At 40.5% G+C, this 24,396-nt stretch overlaps 1 protein-coding gene across 5 annotated transcripts in view; it reads right to left on the minus strand.

Annotated features, from left to right (window-relative positions):
* Positions 1 to 3,210: 3,210 nt before the first annotated feature.
* The window catches only part of sema3b (sema domain, immunoglobulin domain (Ig), short basic domain, secreted, (semaphorin) 3B), an 80,928-nt gene continuing 59,742 nt past the window's right edge, over positions 3,211 to 24,396 (minus strand). For 4 of the 5 annotated variants that reach the window (XM_025059716.1, XM_025059717.1, XM_017036191.2 and 1 more), the window contains 17 exons: positions 23,058 to 23,551; positions 21,520 to 21,677; positions 19,851 to 19,913; positions 12,593 to 12,712; positions 12,418 to 12,511; positions 12,119 to 12,238; positions 11,864 to 12,006; positions 10,872 to 10,986; positions 9,389 to 9,458; positions 9,137 to 9,281; positions 8,791 to 9,010; positions 8,612 to 8,703; positions 8,411 to 8,452; positions 8,131 to 8,288; positions 7,975 to 8,030; positions 5,765 to 5,904; positions 3,211 to 5,598 (listed from right to left, as the gene is read on the minus strand). In XM_025059716.1, the coding sequence (XP_024915484.1) occupies positions 5,104 to 5,598; positions 5,765 to 5,904; positions 7,975 to 8,030; positions 8,131 to 8,288; positions 8,411 to 8,452; positions 8,612 to 8,703; positions 8,791 to 9,010; positions 9,137 to 9,281; positions 9,389 to 9,458; positions 10,872 to 10,986; positions 11,864 to 12,006; positions 12,119 to 12,238; positions 12,418 to 12,511; positions 12,593 to 12,712; positions 19,851 to 19,913; positions 21,520 to 21,677; positions 23,058 to 23,229 (2,403 nt within the window). In that variant the 5' untranslated portion in view covers positions 23,230 to 23,551 and the 3' untranslated portion in view covers positions 3,211 to 5,103. The remainder of the gene's footprint in view (positions 5,599 to 5,764; positions 5,905 to 7,974; positions 8,031 to 8,130; positions 8,289 to 8,410; positions 8,453 to 8,611; positions 8,704 to 8,790; positions 9,011 to 9,136; positions 9,282 to 9,388; positions 9,459 to 10,871; positions 10,987 to 11,863; positions 12,007 to 12,118; positions 12,239 to 12,417; positions 12,512 to 12,592; positions 12,713 to 19,850; positions 19,914 to 21,519; positions 21,678 to 23,057; positions 23,552 to 24,396) is intronic. The other variant, XM_025059718.1, reaches the window with a different exon arrangement.

Here is a 24,396-nt window from a genome sequence, read left to right on the forward strand (position 1 = left end):
GACGGGAGAAGCGGATGTTTATTCACAGTAGATCGGAGCTGAGTGGGTTTAATCACTTTCACTGTAATAAACCCTGTGGTACTGTATGGTAGCGGTTAAATATTCTGATGCTTCATTGAAACTGGCTACATTTACAATAGAATGTGTTTATGGTACAAGACAGGGGTGCAGTCAGAGGCACACATACCCTCCTGTTTTTCATTTAAAAGGTTTAAAAGCAGTAAAAGAGGGGCTTTTTTTTATTCACACAGCAGCTGCTGCAGCCAAAGTCTGACATTAGACTCCAAACATGCTCTCATTTATTTATAGCAAAGGGTTAACAATCAAAGTGTTTATAAGGACTACAAACCAGAGTTTTGCATCTGAGTAGGTCTGTTGATTAAACATATACTATATTCATTGAATGTAAAAATATTTGAATGTATTAAACTCACACGTGTTGGCCTTAAGGCTGACATGTCCAGACTACTAGTCACACGTAGAATTGATGAAAAGATTTATTTTTAAGAGTTTATAATTTGTAATGTTATGTTTGTTTGGTTATATTGTGTCAGCCATTTTCTAATAAACATGCTGGGTTTTTTTGACGCTGTCAGAAGTTATGAATTGACAATAACAGAGAAGATGCTAAAACAATCGTCTCATTGATGCTGTGAGCATATGCTCAAATATACAGTGTACAAGTACAATATTATGAACCATTCAACTTTGAATGAATTCACCAGTTTTCCATTGTCTGGGTATATTGTATTTCTTAACTAAATTCCTTAGTCCTTAATGCGCTGTAGACACAAGAACATACAGACACATATGGGAATGGCAAATGGTACCCAGTAAAACCAGTGCACGGAAATGAGCCCTAAATTTATTAACCCCCCCATCACCCAACCCCAGACCACAGCAGACTACTTTTAACAGAGCCAGAAAACTGAGGGCTATTGAAAACATTGGAGGAACTAATGGGCCGCCAGTTGGAGTAATTTGGACCCAATTTATTTTCTACGTGTTTATGGTGGTAACCACATACTCTCACTGCTCAGCAAGTGTGTGTTCATGAGTTCATTCGTGATGCTAACAGACAGGCCATCGTGATAATATGAAGAATGTGGCTTTCACTGTCAAAGATGGAGGCACTGATATGCAGAAGGAACAAGGAAAATGGTTGTGGAAAAGCACGGAGGCATGAAGGGGTAGGAGGGATGTAGGGAGGCAAGGAAACTAAGAAAAAAAATTCACTGTCTCAGGGATTTGCTACTTAGCTTCCACAGTTTGCAAAGATTCATGAAACTGGAGGCACAATGTTTAAATATTGCTCATGTCAACTTGCTCAACAAACATTTCTGATGCACTTTTAAAATGTTAACGCTGACAGATTAACTCCAGCTTCCTCCACCACACTAGAACATAAATGCAAGAATATTACACTAGCTTTGGTCTTATTTCAAGTAGTCACTAAAAATGTATGTGTAACGATCAAGTCATATTAACAACATTGTTTCTATTAATGTGGTTTGTTAATGTGGTATGATTTATGAAAAAATATAGAAAATATCTTCCCTGAAGAAAAGTACTACAGTACTTTGTTTTCTAGTCTACACACAACTGTTTTGCCATGCAGTCATTGTTAATTATAGGTCTTCACTTTTGTTTTTTAAATATTTTCTGTCTTAAATCACTGCTGAAGGATGTGAGTAAATGTAAGATTCTCCTCCTTCACCCTAAATTGGCTCATTCCAAGTATTTGCTCGCCCATACGTCATATTACTCACACAGTAGCATTACTGCCACCCTGTGGCAAAAATATATGTGACATTATGGTACATCGATGATAAGCTGTTTCTGCCATTTAACATAACGGACGGAAAGTGACACAAAAGCACCACTTTTCTTGAGCACTGCTTTTATCGACCTTTTAAGAAATAAATGGCAAAAGCAGGAAAACTATTTGTTTTTATTTTATTTTAAAAGCTATTAATTTTAGTGGGTTTTTTTCCCCACACACACTATGTTAATGTCCATTTTTATTAGGAAACTAAACTGTAATTGAGCTTATGTAACTGCAGATTAAACAAAATTTATAAACAAAAACAGAGAATTTCCCAAAGATATCGGGGAGAACCCCGACAATCCACCATTTTAACTCTGGCCCTGGCCTCTAAACACTCCATTTAGCACAGAGCTCTGCTGTTCCACCAAGAATTTGCAAACATAAACTTCAAGCAAACATCAATTTCAAGCAATGACAATGTATTGAAGAACCTTTCAATGTGACCTTGTAATATATATAACAAAAAACTATAGTCTTACCTGAATTGTAAAAGAATTCCGTGCTCCTGTGGTTCTGTACCATGTAAAGTTCTCCTGGTTCTTTGTTTGGTTTTAAAAGTCTCTGGTATTCCACTTTGTTTGGAATAAATTCATCACGTTGTTTTAAATAAAATCCGGTATTCGGTTATGTTCGGGTTTGACCATATATACATATGTATATATATATATATTGATTCACGTTGTTGGTCAGTGACACAAACAAACAAACAAAATGATGGACGGTGTCTTTTGTTTGACATTTTTATATCCGTAACTTTGGGAATTGCGAAGTATTTCCGTCAGTGTTGTAGCCTGCCATCGAACATGTCTTGTTAACTTGGTATTTCATCTTATTTTGTGAAAAAAAGGCTCCTCCACACATAAAAGTGGCTCGGAACAATCTGTTCCACCTGCACTGACGCTTTGTTTGAATCTGCAGCACCATGTCTGTCACACCTGATTCGCTATGTCGTGCGTTTTGCTGTTCGCTGATTGGTCGTGCACAGGCACGCGAGAGGACATGCGTGGGGATATAGCCAAGTATTAAAGGTTTAGGCCAATTCATGGTACTCTTGTCTCAAAGAGGCTAAAATTATCGAACGCACACCATACGTATTATACGTACACAATAGTTATCATACGCCTGACAACACTAAAAAAACCGACGGACTCACACAGAACAGTTGCAACTATTTTATGTTATTATTATACAATTATTTATTTTTGTTTATTGTTTACTTTTCGTGAGCGCCTCCCCTGGCCATGACCGCAGGTCCTCGAAGAGCTGCAGCAATTTTAATTATTAAAATAACACCATAATAGATATATTGCGTCGAAATTGTTTTTGCTGCATCTAAAATACATAACACAAAATTATGAATTGTTTTTTTAAAACCACTTCAAGGGTATTATATAAACTTTTATTACATCATGTTGAGAAATTTGCATTTGGAAACGAATGGTGGTAGCAGCACAAATAGCATCACAATTCAAATCTTTCTACTTTCAGTTTAATACCTTTTAAATTGGATGAATTCAAACCGATGATGAGTGGTTTATCTTACAAGACCGTGTGTGAAGGACAGTGAAATAATTCTAAATATGGCACCACAGTTTGGCTCATTATTCGAGCCTGTATGTACAATGAGCACTAGGGGGAAGCATAAACACACATAAGGCAAGGACAAGGTAACAAACAAAAGTCTTCTTTGCAGATAGTGTTACACGGGGCGTTTGGTCTGCAGACACAGAGTAGGAAGATCTTATTGCGAAACATGTCGTTTGTGAAGAGGTGACATGGGTTGAACAGCTAAAATGAAAATGTTAATGACTGTACACGACACTGACAAAGGTGTATTGAACCACTTACAATGCATCTTCTGGATTGCAAAAAAACAGCTTTTTGTAAATGCTTTTGTGCAGAATGAGGTGGTGCCGACTTATTTCATTTGCATATAGGTATTCATCGCTAAAAAAATGCAGGAACAGTGTATAAAAGCAGAAAGAAAAGGTACCGTTTAGAATACAAAAAGGAAAAAAGTCATAATTTCACTCATAAATATCATGCTAATATATATATATATACTGTACTGAAGCCCAAAACCTGGGTTGTCCTCTAAGATCTGTCCTCATCCTCCTCACTATTTAATGCCTTTTCACCCAAACCTCTGTGTTCAAATCTCTTATTAATACACACAACAGTAAACACAGTCAGATAAACTCAATAAATAATAAAATCTTATAGCAAAGTTAAGCATCATGTGAAAACTCATAACCTCAGTAATGTATGCTAAGGAGGACACATAGTTTGAAGGTGGTTAAAAGCTAATCATGGACTTTATGGGCCTTCTCTGTACAAACTGACATCTCCATGATCTAGCCTCCTCCGCAAACTGTAAACATCAAATTCTTCTCTCACATCATGGAATGCCAGTAGTTCTTTACCACCCCTTGTTCTCTAGTGGTTTAGACCAGTGAGTACAGAGTACAATCATGTCTGGTCAGCTACGTCTATTCCTCTAACCATAACTTCGATGTACTCTCTGACTTGTTCTGCTGCCGCACGCCTCGGTGTACCCAAGAAAACCACTGAGAGAGTATTCTGCGTAGTTGAGTTCATAATAGTACAATGCTGATCTACTCCACAGGCTGACATTTCTATTATATTACTACATACTCTTGAAGTATGGCTGGCAAACATACAGTATGTGCCCCAGGAGAACCACAGGAAGTTAATAAACGTATTTGTCTAAGGAGAAATGGTGGGTTTCAAAAATGTTTTTTTCCAGTTAGAGACCAATATTTCACGGTATATTCCAGTTCTCACATTTCTACATCGTTTGCAATGGTGCTTTTCAGAGGACAGCGGTGTTGACTTAAGCTGTAAAAAACACACTTATTTATGTGCAGTGAACCCACATTCCACATACAGTCAGTGTCAAAATGGAATAAAAGTGACCGTGAGTAGGTCTATATACACACATGTCTGCTTCATCTATGCTACTGACAGTACAGTGTAAAGGGATCGTGCAGAATCATATGGGCAGTAAGGCAGCACATGCAGGGGCCGATCAGCGGGACGAAGACTCAGGGACTACTCTGGATTATAGTGTGGGCCTCCGTAGATAACTATACACAATGGAGGAGGCGTAGAGTGTGAATGTGTGAGTGTAAAGGTGTACGTGGGAGTGTGTGTCAGAACACCATGAGTTCTCAGTCTTAGTCTCGTTCAGTCACTTGCCTCCTTTTTTTCCAGTATCAGTCCTTATTCTCATGCCTCAGTTGCTTTTCTTGACATCATTTCTCTCCCGCACTACGAGGTGTACGCGGGTTTTGTTTGCCATCGTGGGTCCGGCGGTTTCTGCCCTTCCTTATCTCCTGAAGATGCTTCCATTTCTTGTTAGCTGGGCGAGCAGGACCCACAGACAGGACGTCTTTTACCGGCGAGGTTTTGTCCACTTGTTCACTGCCGGCATTCTTTCGCGCCCAAACCTGCTCACAAATCTGGTCAACGGTGCTCAGGTTGGGATGGTCCACCAGCTGCATGAAGTCCCGGTACCAAAGCTTTTGGTTGGTCATTGATAACCCGCCCGCACTGCGGACTTGTGCATCTGAAGGTAGACTGGATCCTGAAGAGGACACTGAAGGTATCACTTCCAGGGTGATGCCCAACAAAGTTTGGGTGAAGCCGTACTCCATGGCATGACATTGGTAAACACCAACATCTCTCTTCAGGACTCTGCGGATCAGAAGCCCTCTCTCTGTCTGGAGGATGCGATCATCTAAACGTACCTGGAAGAACAGACGTAACATTAAATAACACAGAGAATTTAATGACAAACTTTCAACAACTGTTGCTGGTTGAGGGCAATGACAGTCGTACTTCTTTAAAAGCTTTAAAACCACAGATTCCATTTAAGATGTTTGCCAAACTTGTCCTGCATCATGTTCCACTCACCTCTTCTCTTGGGTTCTGTGGATGTTTCTGGAAAGTCCAAGTCACCTTGGCCTGAAGGGATTTGGGAATACACTCCAGGAAGGTACTGCTTCCCTCAACTCCATACAACTTCTTCTCTGCCACGCGATGCTTGTGGTGATCTGCAGGGGGCGACAGAGGCAAAGAAATCATGAGTTAGTGCTTTTCCTGTACAAACTCCCGTTTTCAGGAAGGTCAGTACACCTAAGTAAGGTTAAAACTTTCAATTGTAATTAGTTTATACACTCAACCCCTCATTCAGAAACAAAGAAAAGGCTTTGAGTGCAACTTAATTATGTTTCTTAAACAATTTAGTTTAAGTAGAGTCCTGCAACACTGGATAAAGTGTTAGGACGGAGTGACGTTTACGTCACATTTCTCACGTTAACTGCTTATTGGATAGCATGGTGAGGTGCTAAGAGCTGCAGTTGGTCACCCTTATCTGATTTAGAACTTCTGCATGTCGCAAACATTTTAATAGGAGGCAAATCCGGTCCGCAGGTCTGACAGCTAGACACGTGTGCATGCAGAAAATGTCACTAAAATCCAATAATATGCTTCAGTGGCATTAACAGGACGTTCAAATAAATCTTATAATGCAAATTAAAATAGAGATTTTATCTTTTCTAATACGTCCTGCTGTAACCAGGTGTGGCTTGTCTGTGTGAAGCTTTAAAAAGTTGAGATGAATACAAGTAAACAAACGTGACAAGACAGGACAGAACAGCCGTAAAATATACAACCCTGAGGTTTGGCTGATCAAAATAAGGCATAGGAAATAAAGTGGTGCAGCAAGATCGGAGGAGATTACACACTTGGTGATTCTTAATTCATTTAAATCACCAAATATTGGCTATTTTCCACAGTGTAAACATAGTTTAAATGCACTGACTTTGTGGTGTTAAATCTGTTATTTGATTAATGACGACCTTTGTGATGATACTGATGGGAATGTTTGATACACTCATCCGTAATGACTGCATCCTGTAGAACATGAGCCAGGATTTGTCAGAACATGTGGCGGATGATTCCAACATTTGTTCCTGTGTTTGATGAGTTATGTCAAACAGAGCCTCGTATTGAACTGACAGCAGTTTGTCACCAGAAAAAAAAATCAAAAAAACAACTGATCACTCATCAGGTGTGAAACAAAAACTGGATCACAATAATCACCTTCATAACGCTAATTACAGGGAAACAATGGAAGAAAAACAAATTCCTGATCAAAGCTCTGAGGCAATCCTGTGGAAATGTCTTTAACCTTCATTTATTTCACACCTCCAACTCTTGCACGCCACACTGTTTAATCGGATCACACGGAATCTGCTACAGAGCAACTAGTTAGGAAACAGTGATGTGGTTAGAAGTATAGTTAGCCACAAAAGGTCACTGCTGTGGTCAGTGCAGACCAGAGTTGAAGGAACGGAGGTTTTTTTTTAGGCTGTATGACACTGACATGTCAGATGTGGAGGGTCTTAGTGAGTCAGGGCTGCAACAGCAGTGTTGACGCTTTGTCCCTATTTCTCTGAACATACCTTTACTGCATGCAACAATGGTCAACCAGCAGCAGAGCTCAGACAGAGGAAAGATCAAAGAGTCCAGAGCTTTTATGGTCGTATTTGTAGACTAAGCAGTTGTCTAACAATAGACATGCTGATGAATATACGAGATTTGGAAAAGAAAACAAGTTTGTTTTGTTCCTGCATGAATGTATTTAACTGTTTCTTTCACACACAGGACTGCTGCTAAAGGAAAGCACTACGTATAATTTTAGACTTTTCACCGAATAAGTCCAGGTCTGAATATGTTACAGATTAAAATAATTAGTAATTTTAGAACACTTGGTAATGTCAGTAGATTTGTATCAGGAAGTTGTTGTTTTTTTTACTGCATGTGCTTCAGCTTTAGAAGGATTGCAGCTTGAGCTGGGATTTGAACCCTTTTCCCACTGATCTACAACCACCAGTGAATTGTATTACTGGAGACTGCAGAGTCCAAATCCAGCCCAGTGACACCTTATATTTCTTATAATTTTTATATCACTTCATATTTAGTAACTTTAAATCATCTAAGTCAGGTTTAGTGGGAGGTTAGAAATTTTCAAATTTTGAAGTTTCACCTTTTCAAAATTGTTGTACTTTAAGGGACAGAATACTACTTAGTATCAGTATACAAATGAAAGTACTTCTCACCTCCAGAACACAGAGTGTTGGGATCTCCATTTCTCACATCTTGCCGCCGGAAACGCCTGTGGAGTGGAGTTGTTACATAAATGTCATGTCATTACCAACCCCAGGATTACTGCTTAAATCATAACTTATGTCTGGTTTGGGCCTAAAATCACAAACCTCTTGGTGTTTGGCAGGTAGCGGGTGCAGGATGTTCCATCCCAGGCACAGTAAGGATCTCTGGCCAGGCAGCACTCAGCACAGGCCTTACCATAGGCACTGCAGCGGTGCAGGGGAACCTGGGCGATGCCCGTGTCAGAGCCCACGTACAGCTGCTGCTGTGAAGGGAGACATATTTAAAGACAGTCATGTGATATGTTTCTGGATGCTTCAGTAAACAAGAGTTTCTTTTCCACAAAATTCAGTAACTATTTATCCAGTTCAAGTTATAAGGACTTACCCGTTTTGAGGAGAGCTGCATGTTGTTGATAGATGAAGCATCCTTAAGAGAGAAGTAATTACAGTAATGTTATTTAACCTGGTCTCTACTACCAAAGATACAAATATTTAATTAATATATCGTGATATCTTTATCTGAAGAAAAAAACAAACAAACAAACAAAAAAAACAGGATAAAAAGTACATAACACTATTGTCGTACTTTGAAGACCTCCAGCTCCTCCAGTAGAAGTTCCTCCATATTGTTCCAGCTTTCCTTGGGAATATTGATCACCTTCAGTACCGTTCCTTTGTCTGGAACAGAAGACATTTATTTAAATTTTCTTTTTTTTCCCATGGTTTTGAATGTTTAATCGTAAAATCAGAGAGTAGCTCATTCACCTGTGCCAATAAACATGACGTCGTACTGTCCGTCAGCTGCGCCGACCCTGTCCACGGCGATCTGCGTGAAGCTGTAGTCCACGTTAGTTCTGACAAAGGTGGGCCGTCGGTTCATGGGGTACACGGGGTTGTACATGAGAGGGTGGTGACGGGCAAACTGGATGACATCATCCGGGAAACCTTTAGTGGATTCAAAGCTGCCGAAAGTCTTACTGGGACACTGAAGGAAAACAGTGTAAAAGTATATTGTTACTCACATATATGTATGTCATTTTATATGTATATAGTTAAAGCTAAAAGACATAAACATTACTCTAATTGGTGTTTTTTACTGTTATTGCCTTACCATTCCTGGGCGGGGATAGGGCACTTTTCCCTGGAAGGGGACCCACTGGTAGTTGGGCCCCTCTTTGTGAGCGAAGGGCCCCAGGAAGGCCCTCCGGATGTCATTCATGGAGTAGAGGCACACGGCTGAGCCTTTAAATACACTGCTGCTGGGCGACATGGGGAGCTGCGTTAATACAACTGAGCGCACACACACATGCACACACACGTGCACACACAACCACATACACAAACACGATGAATAGATTCTGACCTGGAAGTAGAGAAGACAGTGTAGACCAGAGGGTTTTTTCTGTCTCTCGTCTGCAACAGGAACACATCGCCTGGGGACAGACACACACACACACACACGTCAGGTGATGGTGCTCCAGAGGTCATAGATCATAAGAAAAAGATAAACAAAGCCCTTCAGCCTTGTCCAACCATTATAGACGTTTTTCTGATAACTAAGGGTAGTGATGTTAAATAAAATCCAAAATGAATTTAAATAAAGCATGTAAGAATTTAATATGGATTTTGATATACAACTTCTCACCTCCATGTCTAAACCCTACTGTATTGTTAATCCCTCCCCCATGTCCACCCCCTCAAACAAATTGCATGACAGAAAAAGTTTGTTCAATTTCACAGTATTTTGATTAAACAGAGCATCCAAGTGTCATATCTTAACCTCCCTGTAGGATATTGATGAAATCTCAAAGCCGGGTCAGCGCGGTGACCCTTCAGAAAAGCAGTGGTGCATGCTGGAGAATGGGAGGACCTCACAGCACCAAAGTTATTATGGCTAGAGCTGACTCAAGAAACCCTACAGAACCATGGTATTCTTCAATAGTCTATAAAATAAATTATATACTGAAAAAACTGCAACACCAACATTGGTAGCAGGAGTTAGCAGTAGAACTGTCCTCAGGTCAGGACAGAACACTACTGGATGAAACAGAAGACAAATGTAATGACCAGATGCTGCCTGAGGTCAGAAGGGAGTCAATGAGAGAGGGTTCCCATGTCTTAGTCCACCTTTTTCTATATCTCAAGATAATGTAGACTGGACCTCTGGTCATAATCAAACCTTGCTTCTGCATTCTGTCTAATAAAAACAATTTTGCTCTGCATCTTGTAGAACTTCACCAGAGACACGTCTGCAACTTCCTTTGAACCCTCTGCAAAGTTCTGGTTATGGCTTTGGATTAGGAAAAAAAAAAGGTTTCAAATGAATCAGTCACTCATGATTTCTTCAGGTCTGCAGGAATGATGGGCTGAATGGTACAATCTACAATTAAGGTCAAAATCCTGGATCCTATAGTTTGCCGTCCTCAGCATTCTTTGGATTTGCCTCTGTATAAACAACCAATAAAGCAAGGTTGGAAAATTGGCCCGGATTTTCCTCTCTTTGTTTCGGCCTTTCCAACCTCTGAAGAATTCCATAACAGTAATAACAGCTGAATAATTTTGGATTGGCTGAAACATGTTAGAAATCTAGAGCCGTTCTGCCGCAGCGTTATTTAAGATGATATGAAAGTTCTACCCCCACACGACCACATCAGTTGAGGTCTAAGTAAGGCCACTAATGGGCTACCTGACGCCAACGACAACTTCTGCTCATATTTCCAGCGGGGCCTCCGCTTCAGCGGTCCATGTTATTGCTGACCATTTATAGCTGGAGTCTTTTTAAACACAAATGACTTGTTACAGATGGTTATCACCATTATTCTCACCCACTGCACACTGAAACTTACGCAGTTCGTCGAAGTACGTGTCGCTGCCGTCGGCTCCTGGTACTGAGCAGATGAGACGGGTCTTCAGGAATGTTGTCCACTTGTTGACAAGACTGCGCTGACCCCCCATGTCATTCTGGTGGTGAGGGAAATTACAGTCAGTAGTCGATAAACAGAACATCATTCTGACTCTACAGAGTTCATGGAGTTTTTTTTTCTGGGTTATAGTTTTTAAATCAGTTTACAGTTGTGGCATGTTACATTATTATTTTAATGTTATCTTAAAATCCATCTTTTATAAACTTTACTCTGACACTTGGAATGCAATTTTGCGAAATCCCTTGAAACATGACAGGACTTGTATATAAAAGACAAGTTGAAGAACTCATTTGCGTCTGCATCCAAAAGTTTAAAGTAAAAACAGTGAGGGTAAAGAAGGCATGACTGTGTTAAAAAGGTGAAAAAGCCTTTTGGCCTTTGGAAAACTACAATACATAAGATTATACAGTAAAATCCAGGAAACAAATACCAGTAAAATTCATTATCTCAGTAACTGTGAAACTGTAAAATACAGTTTTAATATGACAAACCAAATTCAGGTCACTGTAAAAACAGAACAACAAATTGACTTAAAACAAGTCTAAAATCTATTTTTCTACACCAATGTATTGCTTATTATTAACATGTTAGCTAAAGAACTAGCTTGTTATGGTTCATTTGCCTGGAGGAGCTCTGTGTTTCTTTAATTTATTCATTTGTTTTCTTTTGTTTAATCCTTTGCAGGCTCCCACGGGAGACACTAATTGAGTGGTTTTGAACGGTCGACTCACACCGGAGTAGATGGAGAAAATCCACACTCACAGAGGAAAAAATGTCAACTCAATACAGAACAGAGCAAACCTTTTTACACATTATTTCATCGATGTCAACTCAATACAGAACGGCTGGGAATTGATCCAGCAAACCTTTTTACACATTATTTCATCAAAATCATTGACAAAGTCATTTCTCACCCGACACAGTTGTCCAATACGGGAGTATGTCGACTTTCCAAGTCCTTGGGCTTCGACTGCAGTCTCACGGAAGAAGAAAAACACCTTGTCGTCGTCTGGGTTTTCACTCTCTGGGACCCAGAAGGATCCAACAAACTTTGGCTCTGGTAATGAAAAGGAACAACAATGGTGTTTTATGGATTTTTTTTTCTCTATATGAAGTCAATAAAAAAGAGCTCATGCCTCCTCCTGTATGTCACACATGTAACCACATACCGTTGAGCCAACGTGAGTCATGCTGCTCAGTGCGGATGGAAGGTCGCTGCCCCAGGCTTCTGAAAATGGTGAAGTCACGGCCCATTAAGTCAGTAGCCACACCAGCGTAAAGCTCATCACCTGGGGGGCAGAGTGAATCAATAGCTGAGTGATTGTTCTAGAGAACTTTAACAATGACTGAGGCAGCACACAGGCGGTTTAGGTGTGAACTCCAAGGACACCCTAACGACCAATTTGAAGGAATAACTTTCAGCTGATGACAATATTGAATGGGCTTCAAGGCAAAGTGGTTCATTTACCGATGAGAACAGAGGCCGCATTGTGACGTGGATCGTATGGACTCTTCCCTTTGCCGTCTTCTACCTTCGAGGGGTCAATCCTGAAGACGTGGTCCTGAGAGACAAAGACAAGTCTTTTAAAGACTCATTGTTTCTGTTGTTGATCTGTACTTTGGACTCTTGGACCAATCCTCACCTCCATCCTGTTCCCGATCTCCACAAAAGCACAGGTGGGGTGGAAGGCTCCAGTGCCACAGGCGTACAGGTGAGTACGGTTGTAGTGGTGCACGATCTTCACATAGTTCACACAGTCAGACTGTAGAAAACAACAACACAGAGAAATGACGTCACGCTCTTCACAACCTGAGCACAAATCAAAGGTGACGTGTGAATTGTGACTATTTGATGAAAACCCCTTTGAGACGGATCACTGCTTTACAATGGGATACAGGATGTGGAGCCTGTAGCTACAGGTCTGCTGAAGGAGCGATCACAGAGAAAGAGTTCATCAACAAATGTGTTAATCCTGTGAGTAACGCCTGTGGAACTCCACGAGCTCAAACTGTCAGATGGAGCAGAGAGCAGACACAAGGAAACACTACTGCCCTCTGCCTGTCAATCATCACTGCCCTCCCTCAGCATGTGCAGGCATCGATCCTTCTCACATGTTGGTACACTCTGACTCTTCTGTTTCTTTAGAATAAAGGTTATTGGCCCCATTCCATACATTCTTGACCAATGAATCTGAGCTGCTGGAGTGGCATATAAAAAAGAGACTGTGTTTTCCAAAAGATAACGCTAATACCTCTGAAAAGTGTTGGCATGTCAGCACATGGCTGGGCACAACGCCATAAAGTAGCCATTAAACCGGGCTGACCAAATGAAAGACCACATTCCAAGACCACAATCAGATAAGTGTAATGAAAACTGCAGGGTTTTTTTTTTCTTTCGTTGTGACGTTATAAGAAAAGAAAACTTTCAGAAATGCATTTCCAAAAATGTACTTGTAATAGCAAGGCTTTAATATTAAAAGAAAAATACTAGAAAAAAAAGATTTTTTTTGCACCAGCAAAAAAAAAAAAAAACAACCATATGTATGTGTGTGTCATCAAAAGGTTTTTTGAACATTAGGAAGTGAAATGTTATGGGGAAAAGTAAGTAAACTTTATTGCTGTAGCCTTCGAACACATGAAACCATAAAATTTTCCACACGTTGTTTTTTCAGCCTTTCATATATTACAATAATATATGAGAATATTTTTTTCCTATATTAGTTTTTTCTGTGTTGTTGAGTAAAAGTAGTAACCAGTTAAAACTGCACTTGCTGTCACTAAATGACCTCAACTCCATTTTACCGGTATCTCACTTTATATTTTTCCATCCTGGTCCAAACTCGACAGCTGGTTATGCCTCCTTCACACACGCGCACACTCATCTGTCCATCTGAGATCTGGTTACTCCAGTCTGTCTCTGAGGGGATTTACTGCTCACCGTCAGGCAGGATGATCCTCGCCTCTTCTCTAATCACAGACATGATCTTAAACAAAGGTTCATAATCCCACAAGGTCCAGGAATTTAAATGAAGCGATTATCACTGTGATTATCTTTAATTATTGTCTTAGGGCATCATAACTAGAATTCCATTTTGGTTGTAGAATCTTGATGTCTCTATTCACTGTTGTAAACTCACACTCTAACTTTCTGGTTAATGCCTCCCCCGACGCTGCAGTGCCATCTGTTTGGAGATCAGGTTTTTCAATGCATCTCTATTCATAGGGTCATCTACAGGCAAACTGTCCATTAGTTAGAGACGGAACGTGTGCAAACGTCAGTACAACGGGAAATAAATAAATCATTCCATCCTGCTGATTCTCTTGGCAGGATTATCCTAAAGATTGATCCTTGAATTTAATTTCTATTTGATCTGATTATTATTGGTTGATGATGTGTTAATGTTCAACAAATAAACAGTGAGTGTTAAAATATTTTGGGCTATAACATTTTAGAATTTATTTTTCAGTATTCCTATATATGTTGTCCACACATGTCCATCCTCCTCGGCCTATCCTGACTCTGAGTGATAGACAGAAAGACCAGGTTATGAAAACAGAGACGCAGGAGGACCTACGTCTCATGTGTCCTGGAGTAGAAAGATACACACCACGTTCTGTGGTTTAAAACAAAGACTTGCTTTTTTGGCAGTTACTGGAGGCGTGTGTGCGCCTGTACATTAAAAAAGGTGTTGAACCAATCAATGGGCTGATTAAGCCATCGACACACAGGAAACCTCTGTTTCCTTCCAAAAAAGGGGGAGGCCGGCCCTCACCTCAGTCCCACTCTGGTTCTGATAAATCACACCCTTGCCCATTTTCCATCTGTCTATTTTCAAGATTCCCGCTGAGTCCACCTCCTTCTCCTTAGGTGTGTGTGTGTGTATGTGTGTCAGAGGTCAAGGAAAGGTGAGAAAGTCACCAACGCAGTGGTTGGACCAAAAGGAAAAACTCAGCAGGAGGAGAAGAAAACGTACAAAGAGCAAAGATGCTTGAGAGGACTTGAAAAGATCACAGACCAAAGAACGAGTGAATTATGCCAAAGGATACATTTACTTGGTGTGTGTGTGTTTGTGTGCTTTGTGCGTGTATGTTTGTGTGAGTGGCGGGGGTGAGGTTTTTAAGGGTTGACTGGTCGACCTTTGACCTGCTACTGCTTCATTAGTAGAAAAAGTGAGCAAAAACATAGGCGTTGACCTCACGGTGGCCACAGCTTTTAGCCCTGTTCTTATAAAAGCTCCATTGTTTCACAGGGAGTTTCCTTTTTTCACTTCTGTCTTTCATTCTAGAGATGATTAACCTGATCTACCTATTTATTATTTCAGTCTTTGTCTGTCCTTCTGCCGCTCACGCTCTTCGTCTTTGTCCATCTGCCCAGTATGAATTAGCTTTAAGTGCAATACACTAACTATTGGTATCATGGTATTCAGATTGACCTGGATTTTAATACATTATCAACAAGTGTACATTATTTCCTTCTTGTAGTATTTTAAAACTCCATATATGTTGCCTACAGGTATAATTCCAGTGGTTTGAATAGAAACTACTTTCTTTTGTGTTTTCTCTGTGAACAAAGTCTGAGATTTTGAGCAAACCCCGGCTCCTTAATAAAGTTAATGGATGAGAGCCTTCAACTGAACAAACAGAACTACGAACCACTGTGCACAGTAGACAACCATCAGATACACAACATGTGCTCGTTATAAGAGCGCAAGAATGTCTTTGGTCTGGTCTCAAACAGGATGATGGAACAGCTTTGATATTTTCCCCGAAAACACAGAATCCTTGATTCTTCTTGACTCGACTGTAACAGTCGTTACCATCAGTGTACAACGAGGCAGGAGAAGTTTAACATCAGATTTTCGTCAGAATTACTAAGATGTACAACGTGGTACTGTTGGTCCAGTGATGTCATACAGTTAATGAAGTTCATGGAGGACCTGATGCCAGTGGTCACTGCCATCCTGTAGGACGGTAAAACTGTCAGTTACATACAGCGTCCTCTGGTGTTTGCTTGCAAATTTTGCTCAAATCACATACTTTCTTCCTCAATACAGGATCATAGTTGTGCAGTACTGCGGATTTATACTGAAAGGTAAAGTATAAATTAAGAACACGAAATCTTCAATACATTTAACAAAAAGCTTAAATTCACTAGTACCTATTTATAAGCTAACCTTTATTGAATGTTTACCTGAATAAAGCTACAGTTAGGCTTCAAAGACAGCTCAAAAGTAACTAAATCATGCTAACTCCAGCTCCAGCTAAAGTTGTCTTACATTTTAAAATTGTATCCATCACTGTGTGATTCTGAATTCATTCAGTACCTGTATTTAACCTGTGATAATCCCTACGCTGGTCCAAGGTTAGTGTAAACCTGACCACAAGACCACAATCCATCATTTCCGTCGGTTTGACCGTGGCTCCAGCTGTGAGCTGACGCCTTCATTACATCACTGAGTCAGACTGATTGTCTGCTTGAATTCTCCCATGTTTACCTTCTCTGTCTGACACTGTTTATGCACAAGTGTCTGTATTTGTGTTTGTATGTCTGAATACATGTTAGGTGGATTTCCTGTGGACTTCTAGTGTGTGTGCGTGTGTGTAAGAATAATGAGCTGTTTGCAAACTGCTGGGCTTGGTGCACGCATCAAGACCATGCATACATAACAATTTCCTCTTTGTCAGTGTTCTACCGTGTAATAAGGAGGACATCTGTGACTATTGTGTTCATTACAGCCTGATGGAAAAAACAAATCTGCAGAAATTGCCACTTGTAGCTGAGGTTGTTTAATCAGAGTGACACAACTAGAAACCCTGATAAATATCATTAAAACCTCCAGTGTTTGCTGAGCCCTGGACATTTTAACAGCCAAGGCCGTTTTAATGAAACGGTCCTTTTCGGAGTCTCCCCGTCGAGTGTAAACAAAGATGGATGGAATTCAGGAAATAAAGGTCTAGTGTTTAACAAAAGCAGTGGGGGTTTGTTTGAAGCAGCTGTTCTGTTTCACTGACACTGCAATTCCTGCAACAGACAACAACCATGACAATATAGTATGAAGTATAAATAAATGTGTAGAATCAGTGCAATTTACAAAAAAAGGAAAATACTGAAATCGGAAACATGGATAACTATCAGTATCAGTCATTTGAGTAAGGTGGCTCAATCTGGGGTCGGAGACTGCACAGCTTTTGGCCTGACTCAACAGGGTTGTACATAGTCCAAAAAAATGAACATGCATTTTGTTGCCAACTGCTAACCGATGAAAAGAAGAAAACGTGAAAGGGTCTGGAGCTGATCGGTCTGAGTTGGTGACACACATGTAAAATTAAGAGACTTTTGTACACGATTAAAAAAATGTCAAATATAAGTTTGATGTTTTAGTTTTGGTGTCGAAGGTCAAGGTCGAAAAAGGTCAACCGTACAGGAGTTTAAAGAATGTAAAGGAAACAGAAATGGAGAAAGATACGATCAAAATAACGAACATATTCTTTAGAAGTAAAAATAAATGGATTCATATGTTAAAGACTGCGCCAAGACTGAAAGACTGAAAGAAAGACACATTCTGTGATTAGGGTCAGATAAATATGAGGTCATCTCATCCTTATGTTTGTGTGTGTGTGTGTGTGTGTGTGTGTGTGTGTGTGGGTCAGTTCACCCTGAAAATACAACTGTGAAAGAATAGAATGGGAGTGAAGGTCTAACAAAGAATACAATAATAATGTTTCAATGGTCAGAATGGCAGCCAAGAACAGAGAAGGGGAAAAACATCTTTCAATGTTACATTGTCTTCAATTCTCTCTCACGTCCTGTTTTATTGTCTTAACTCAGTCTTTGAAACAGGAGTTTTTATCCTCTGGAGGAAAATACACTCATGACTATTCACTGTTAGCTTTGTTATCGACCACTAATCTGTCTGTTTGACACACACACACATGTGGACAGACTCCTGGTCAGGTGAAACTGGAGCCTGGCACATATGAATGGAGCCTGTTGTCTGGCTGCTACAGCTGTGTAATCACACTGCTGAAGGACATGGTTTTACACATACACACACAGAGTGTAGAGTACACGGTACCTTAAAGATGTGTAGACATACATTACGTCAACCGTATTAACTTCAATAATAAACTATTTTACACGAAAAAAAATCACACACACAGGGTGGTGTGTAACGTTGGCTAACTGTGTGTGACACAGTCCTGGGTGGTCCACGGGCTCTTTGAAGGTTGGACACATTGGTTGGTGAAGCCGCGCCTGCTCTGCCTACGCTGCACCCACACGCAGAACATTACATTTAGAAACATAATCAGCACGTGCACTGTTTGTCCGGAATATTCTTAGAAAGTCAGTGTTTCCCTTATGCTGATCGAAATAGAACACACACATGTTTTCCCATCTTTTCTGGCAGCAGGTACAAAGGAGCGTGTGCAGAAGGAGGTTGGCACATGTTGGTCCCGTCGTGGGAATATTACGGTCTGTCAAAGAATCACTGCTACATCCCTGTTAGCTGCAGCCGCGTGTTCTGTTAGTCAGGTCACTTCACACGATAAAACCAGAGCTGTTCATTCATTCAATTATTAACATTTAAATCAACTGTTTTTGTTTTTTCTTTAAAAACTTGTTCTAGAAAAAATACTTTTTAATGATATAATAAACGTAATAATTGTCAAACAATTATGCAATTTTAACGATTAACCACAGTGTAGTTCTGGATTAATCACGATTAATCATTATTATTCATTATCGCAATCAATCATGATTCTTCACGATTCTTTCAAATGTATTTCTTTGTATTTATGGAACAGGAAAACAAACAAACAAAAACGACAGGTAAATGCCTGTGTTTCACTGCTGTTTCTATTTGGGACTAATGCAAATGATGGAATTCTTAGTATGGAACAACGTCACCATAAATAGGGAAAGTTGAAGTAAAAGCCCCACAGACACATGAGGGCACTGAGCTGTATTATTTAAGCGAAGGTGATTTGGTGAAATTAAATTATTCCAGCAGTGTGTGTAAATAACAAACTGTGTTGATTGAATATTATAGTGCCACATGGTTACATGTATTTAATCAGTACCCAAACATATAAAGTATATATCTGTATATAAGCGGCACTGTGCTACATGTACAAAGTTTACGGTTACACTGATACATCTAGGGATTCTATTCTGTTTCAGTGATGAATTTATTAGGTACCGTACAGTTTAGTATCTAAACTACTCTAGTCACAAATGCTATTTACATCCCACTTAAAAACGGATTTCCCTGTACAAAACCGCTGGCCTTACATCAGTGGTAAACTGACAAAAACCGAGGCCTTTGTGTGAGCATCAAACTGATCCCAGCTCAGTCACTGAGGACTTAAAACAAACAGTTGCAGAGGAGGTGATCTCACCAGGGCAGGTCCAGGGGTGGGAGTGTTGCACCTACTATTACGTGTTTAAACGTGGTATTTGTGTCTTGTAATGACTCCCATGACTCCAGTGGATTAATAGGTACCATTGTGTTGGCCTGAGAAGGAGCGGACACTTTGCTTCCTCCACGAGGAGCTCCTCAGTCCTCCTCTCTCAGTGTGTACTGTCTATGATGTCCGGAGGCTACTCTTCTTCTTCTTCTTCGTCTTCCTGTTTTTCCTCAGTGCACAGTGATACCTATATAATTCATTTTTATGTGAGAGAGACTTCTGGGTGATTATATGATGTCGTTGTTTTCATTTAACAAGATGAAACCCAACGCGACCATCTCACGATGGTCATGATGCTGTTGGGACATGTCCCTGGGACAACAGCACTGTCACTCAGACCTGCTCCAGTCCCACCCTCTCTGTCCTAACATGACATCCGCCACAAATAAAACTGGCTGGAATTCAGATAAAAAAAAATAAAATAAAACTTACAGTGATGTCCTTTCCAGCCCAGTTACACTCCTCTCTCCAGTCCACAGGAGCTGGCCAGTAGATCTGAAATGAACCATCAGGTCGTCACATTCTCTTGCTAAAATAAATTTTATAAAAATTTCACAATTGAAACATATATTTTCTTGAACGAACAGCTTCTGGTCAAAGACAAAAAATAAATAAATTTTTTTTTTGTTAGAGAATTCTAGTTCACTACTTTCATTGGCTTTATTAGCCAGACTTCATTATCCAGTTTCTCCCACACCGGTATGAATTTTCAAAGATGGATCACATTTTCAGACATAATAAAATGGAGGTTTATTCCTCCCGTCCCTCGGCCTCCTGAACAGAGCGTGTGTTTCTCTTCCTCCCTCACTCTTTTGTTTTTCCGCTTTGTCCGCCTTGACATCCCCTCCTCACCCACTTCACTGAGAATTGAAAACACTGTGGTGACGCTGAACATCATCCGCTCATAAATCAAATTCCAGCACAGCGCTAAAACTAACACAGGTTTCACCTCCACCACACCAAAGGTGTAATTTCCTCCCAGCAGCTGTGGACAGATGTTTACAGTACTGTGCACATGTGGCTGTGGGGAGCAGAGTGTCTCTGTGGACATACTGTAGGTGGTGTGTTATTCTATACAGGTCTCATACACTGTGAATAGGTGTCAAACCAATTCACCCCTTGAACTAAATTAACCCCATTGTTTCACACCGGGTGTAGGCGTGGATCGTCCTGGTTCTTGTTGAGGTACAGAGGTGGTGTCAAGGCCGTCGATCTACTACTGCTCTACTCTGGTGAAGGACGCAGGGGGAGTTGGAGTCCACACCCGCTGATGCCAGGGAAAAACCTGGCTCCTGCCCTGGACAGGTCACCAGTGTTGAGGTGAAGGGTAATGGCCGACCCGCGTCCCTTATATTAGTTTTTTAAGGTCACCTTTTAAACAGAGTAGTGAGATCCATCACATGGGCGTGCCAACAATAGCTTTGCTTACAACAACAAAACTTTTGTGTCAATAATGAGTGACATAGACATCACTTTCCATCCTATTTAGTAGTAACACATTCCTGTGAATTCCTACATTTTTAAGGGACAAGAAGACTGACTAATAATAGGACATGGCACTGACTAATTAGCACTCCAAATTATGACACAGTGCACTATTGTAGATTTAAACTAATATTGTATCATTTTTGGTTACAAGACTTAAAACATAAGGTTTGCACTAAGACCTCAGTGCAGTACAGGGATTCACCACAGGTACAGTATCCTAAAACTTGACTCCAACTTTAACTCCAACTACAAAGAGCCAGGCTTCAGAGTGAATGTTTTATGTAGATTTCAATCACTGCACCATGAAGATAAACGTTCTCTTTTCATCTCTGTCCTCTGCTTTGATTTTTTTTTCTACCTGTTTCTATTAATCCCACATTTTGTCCTCCGCCCCTAACACATGTGAGACCAGTTGCTTGAACAGTCACACATGTGAGGGCCTATGATTCAGGCATGTTCAAAGGGAATAAAATGCACCCGTACTTTAAAATATGACTCTGCCTGCGTCACATCGCAGGTCAAAAGAAGAACACACGTTGGAGACGCATTTTACAGATCACCAGGGTGTGATGTTGATGATGTGTGTGTGTGTGTGTGTGTGTGTGTGATGCACCTTGTGCTCCTGCTTGGCTATGTTGTCCAGTGACAAAGACAGCAGGAAGTTCTTGGCCCCCACAAAGAGTCTTCCTCGTTCTTCGTCCAGCAGCATGGCAGTGAAGCAGCAGGAGCGCTCCAGCTCGAATCTGCGCACTCCATGGAACTGCTGCAGGTCTGGAAAGACATCCATCAATACAATAATTAAAAATTAGAAAAAATAAGCCGGTGGATATGTGGAGTACTGCAGTACTGTGTTGTATCATCTGACTGAAGGGTGACATTTCATTCTTTTTATTGGAAAGACAGCTAGAACAAACCCATAGAAAACTGTGCCAAAGCAAATGCAGCATGTATTTGTAAATGGATGACACAATTGTTAAGACAAATTGTTCTCTTTCCTAAAAGCTGCAGAAATAAAGAAACTGCACCCTTTCCTGCTGGTTTGGCTTGAACTCAGTGCAGAAATGACCCAGACCATGGCTGCTGACATGACTTTATTAGCCTTCCATTGTTTTTAATGTGAATTTATAACTTTAATTAAAGTTCAGACACCACCCAGAAGCCGCCTGTATGACATCAGGGACGTTAGGTTGACTTGTGGTTTATAGAAAAGTGGCTGTGACATCAAACATACACTGCAGTACAAATGACACGTGCTTACAGCTGACATTTCACCGTTCCACAGTGACATTTGACATTTGAAGTGTTTAGACAGCAGTTTTGGTTGAAAAGGTTTCATCTCTCGTCCATGAAACATCCTTCCTTCAAAGGTTAAAAAAAACACAACTTTGAGGCGTGTCCACTGGTGTGTGTTCTGACAACACACTCTAATGTATGTGGGACACTAATGTCACTGAGAGCCGACTGTGGTGTTTGAACGGTTGTCAACAACAGTAAGCAGACTGTTGGAGTCACCTTAAGTTACACAACACCACCTGAAGCCAAACTACAATGTTTAGTCTCATGGAAAGAGATGAAAGGACGACATTGTGTTGGAGGAAGGAGGTGTTACAAACCTCCTTCTTCTGCTCCTTCTAACAGTGGTGAATCTCACCTCCCATTGAAAATAGTACATAGTAGTTATCTTTAAAAAGGGGTTTTCATAAACATTACAACGAGAAGACAGGAAGGGGGTCGTAATAACGAATAAGAATGTATCATTTTCTTGTTTTAAGTGTTTTTTCTTCTTTTTGAAGGTTTCAGGCTGTTATTATTATTATTATTACTATTATTATTATTATTAGCACCAATGGGACATATTAATGGTTTGGTTGTTGTGTTGAACAAAACCCATGTTTTCTGAAACAGAACATGACAAGAACAAGACACTATACACACATTTTGTGTATGATGTGTGTGTGTGCGAGTGTGTGTTACTTCGTCTATCTAAGATGGCAGGGATACATTTTGGACAACAATCTACAGCAAAACTGTTCAGATTTGTGTGGGCCTAAATCCTTTGGATTTTGAGGATCTGAACAAACAACCTATTTATGACAAAGTTATGACAAAGCTTTGAGTGAACAGTGAAAACGGCCACAGTACGGTTCATACCTTTGTAGGAGAGCTTCATACGTGGTGAGGAAGAGGAAGAGGAGGAGGAGGAGGAGGAAGAAGGGGTTTGGGCCACAGTGCTGGAGGAAGCATGGGTAGCAGCCAGGCTCAGCAGAAACAGAGAGCTGCAGGTGACCATGGTCACGGCCATCATCATCATCATGGTCATCATCTCAGAATGATCAGAGCTGCTCTGACACTCCTGGAATTATTGGCAGATGTTCTTTTCTCGTACTGAAGAAGTCAGTCAAATGGCAGTGTGTGTATGTAACCAGTTTGGTTTCAGTGGTTTTTGTTGAGGATCAACTCAAACATCACCGGACCAAAACGAGTTTGTTCAGTTTGGACTCCTTCTTCAAACGCCTTGATCTAATCTTTATAATGTCCTCCTTGGTTTTTGTCGTTTCTTCGGCCGTTCCACTGCTCCTCAATCAGGGTCGACTGAGTTCACCTCTCACATTCAGAATGGAACAAAAACATCACACGTGGAAACCCTAAAAATAGAACAGAGAGGAAGAGGAGTTAGAAAGGTATGATAAACACTGAGGGTCAGGGATGCCCCTGGACACACACACACACACACACACAGAGTCTGAAGTATATTTAGACTGAGTCAGACTGATGCCCAGCCAGGCTGTGTGAATGGCTGCCCACACTGTGGCACCACCACTATAATCTCCTCACAGAGGGAGTCATTCAACAGACTTTATGGACACACTTGGACAAACAGACACGCAGGTGATGAAGACTGTATGCTACACACGCATGCCAGAAATGCACAACTGTTCAGAGGAGTTGCTCCGTCAACTAAGTGCAGTCTCTCGCCCCCCCTCCCCTCCCCCCGTCTCTCTCTGTCGCCGGACGTTGCCACCAGATTACATCTATTCAAGGCTCTGAATGATCGCATCAGTTCTCAACAGAAAGTTATTTGTCAGAGAGTCCAACAGCTCAGCGTGCAAAGGCAGTTTGGTTTTTAACCAATATTCAATATTGAATTACACCAGAATCCAGATTTAGTAAGACTCACATTTTCAGAAAATTTCAAAAGTATGAACTGTTTTCCTCAAAATGATGTCTTCTTAAAAGAAAATACAGAAAAAGCTCAATTTTATTTTGTTAATGTCTGTGAAACAACAAACAAACAAAAAAGTACTTTTTTGTACATAAACAAATTTCAACTCTAAACCCTAAAGTTGTAACATTACTACTTAACCTAACCATTGCCTTTTTTAGTAGCTTAACTGGTATCAGGCTTTAGTACAAAGATTTAGTAAAAAAAACGTTATACTTCACAAGCAAGACGTTTCTGTGGCTCACCACTTTGGGCTAATCCTTGTTT

The sequence above is a fragment of the Cynoglossus semilaevis genome, chromosome 10, assembly GCF_000523025.1.
Source record: "Cynoglossus semilaevis isolate Cse_v1.0 chromosome 10, Cse_v1.0, whole genome shotgun sequence".
Classification (NCBI taxonomy): Eukaryota; Metazoa; Chordata; class Actinopteri; order Pleuronectiformes; family Cynoglossidae; genus Cynoglossus; species Cynoglossus semilaevis.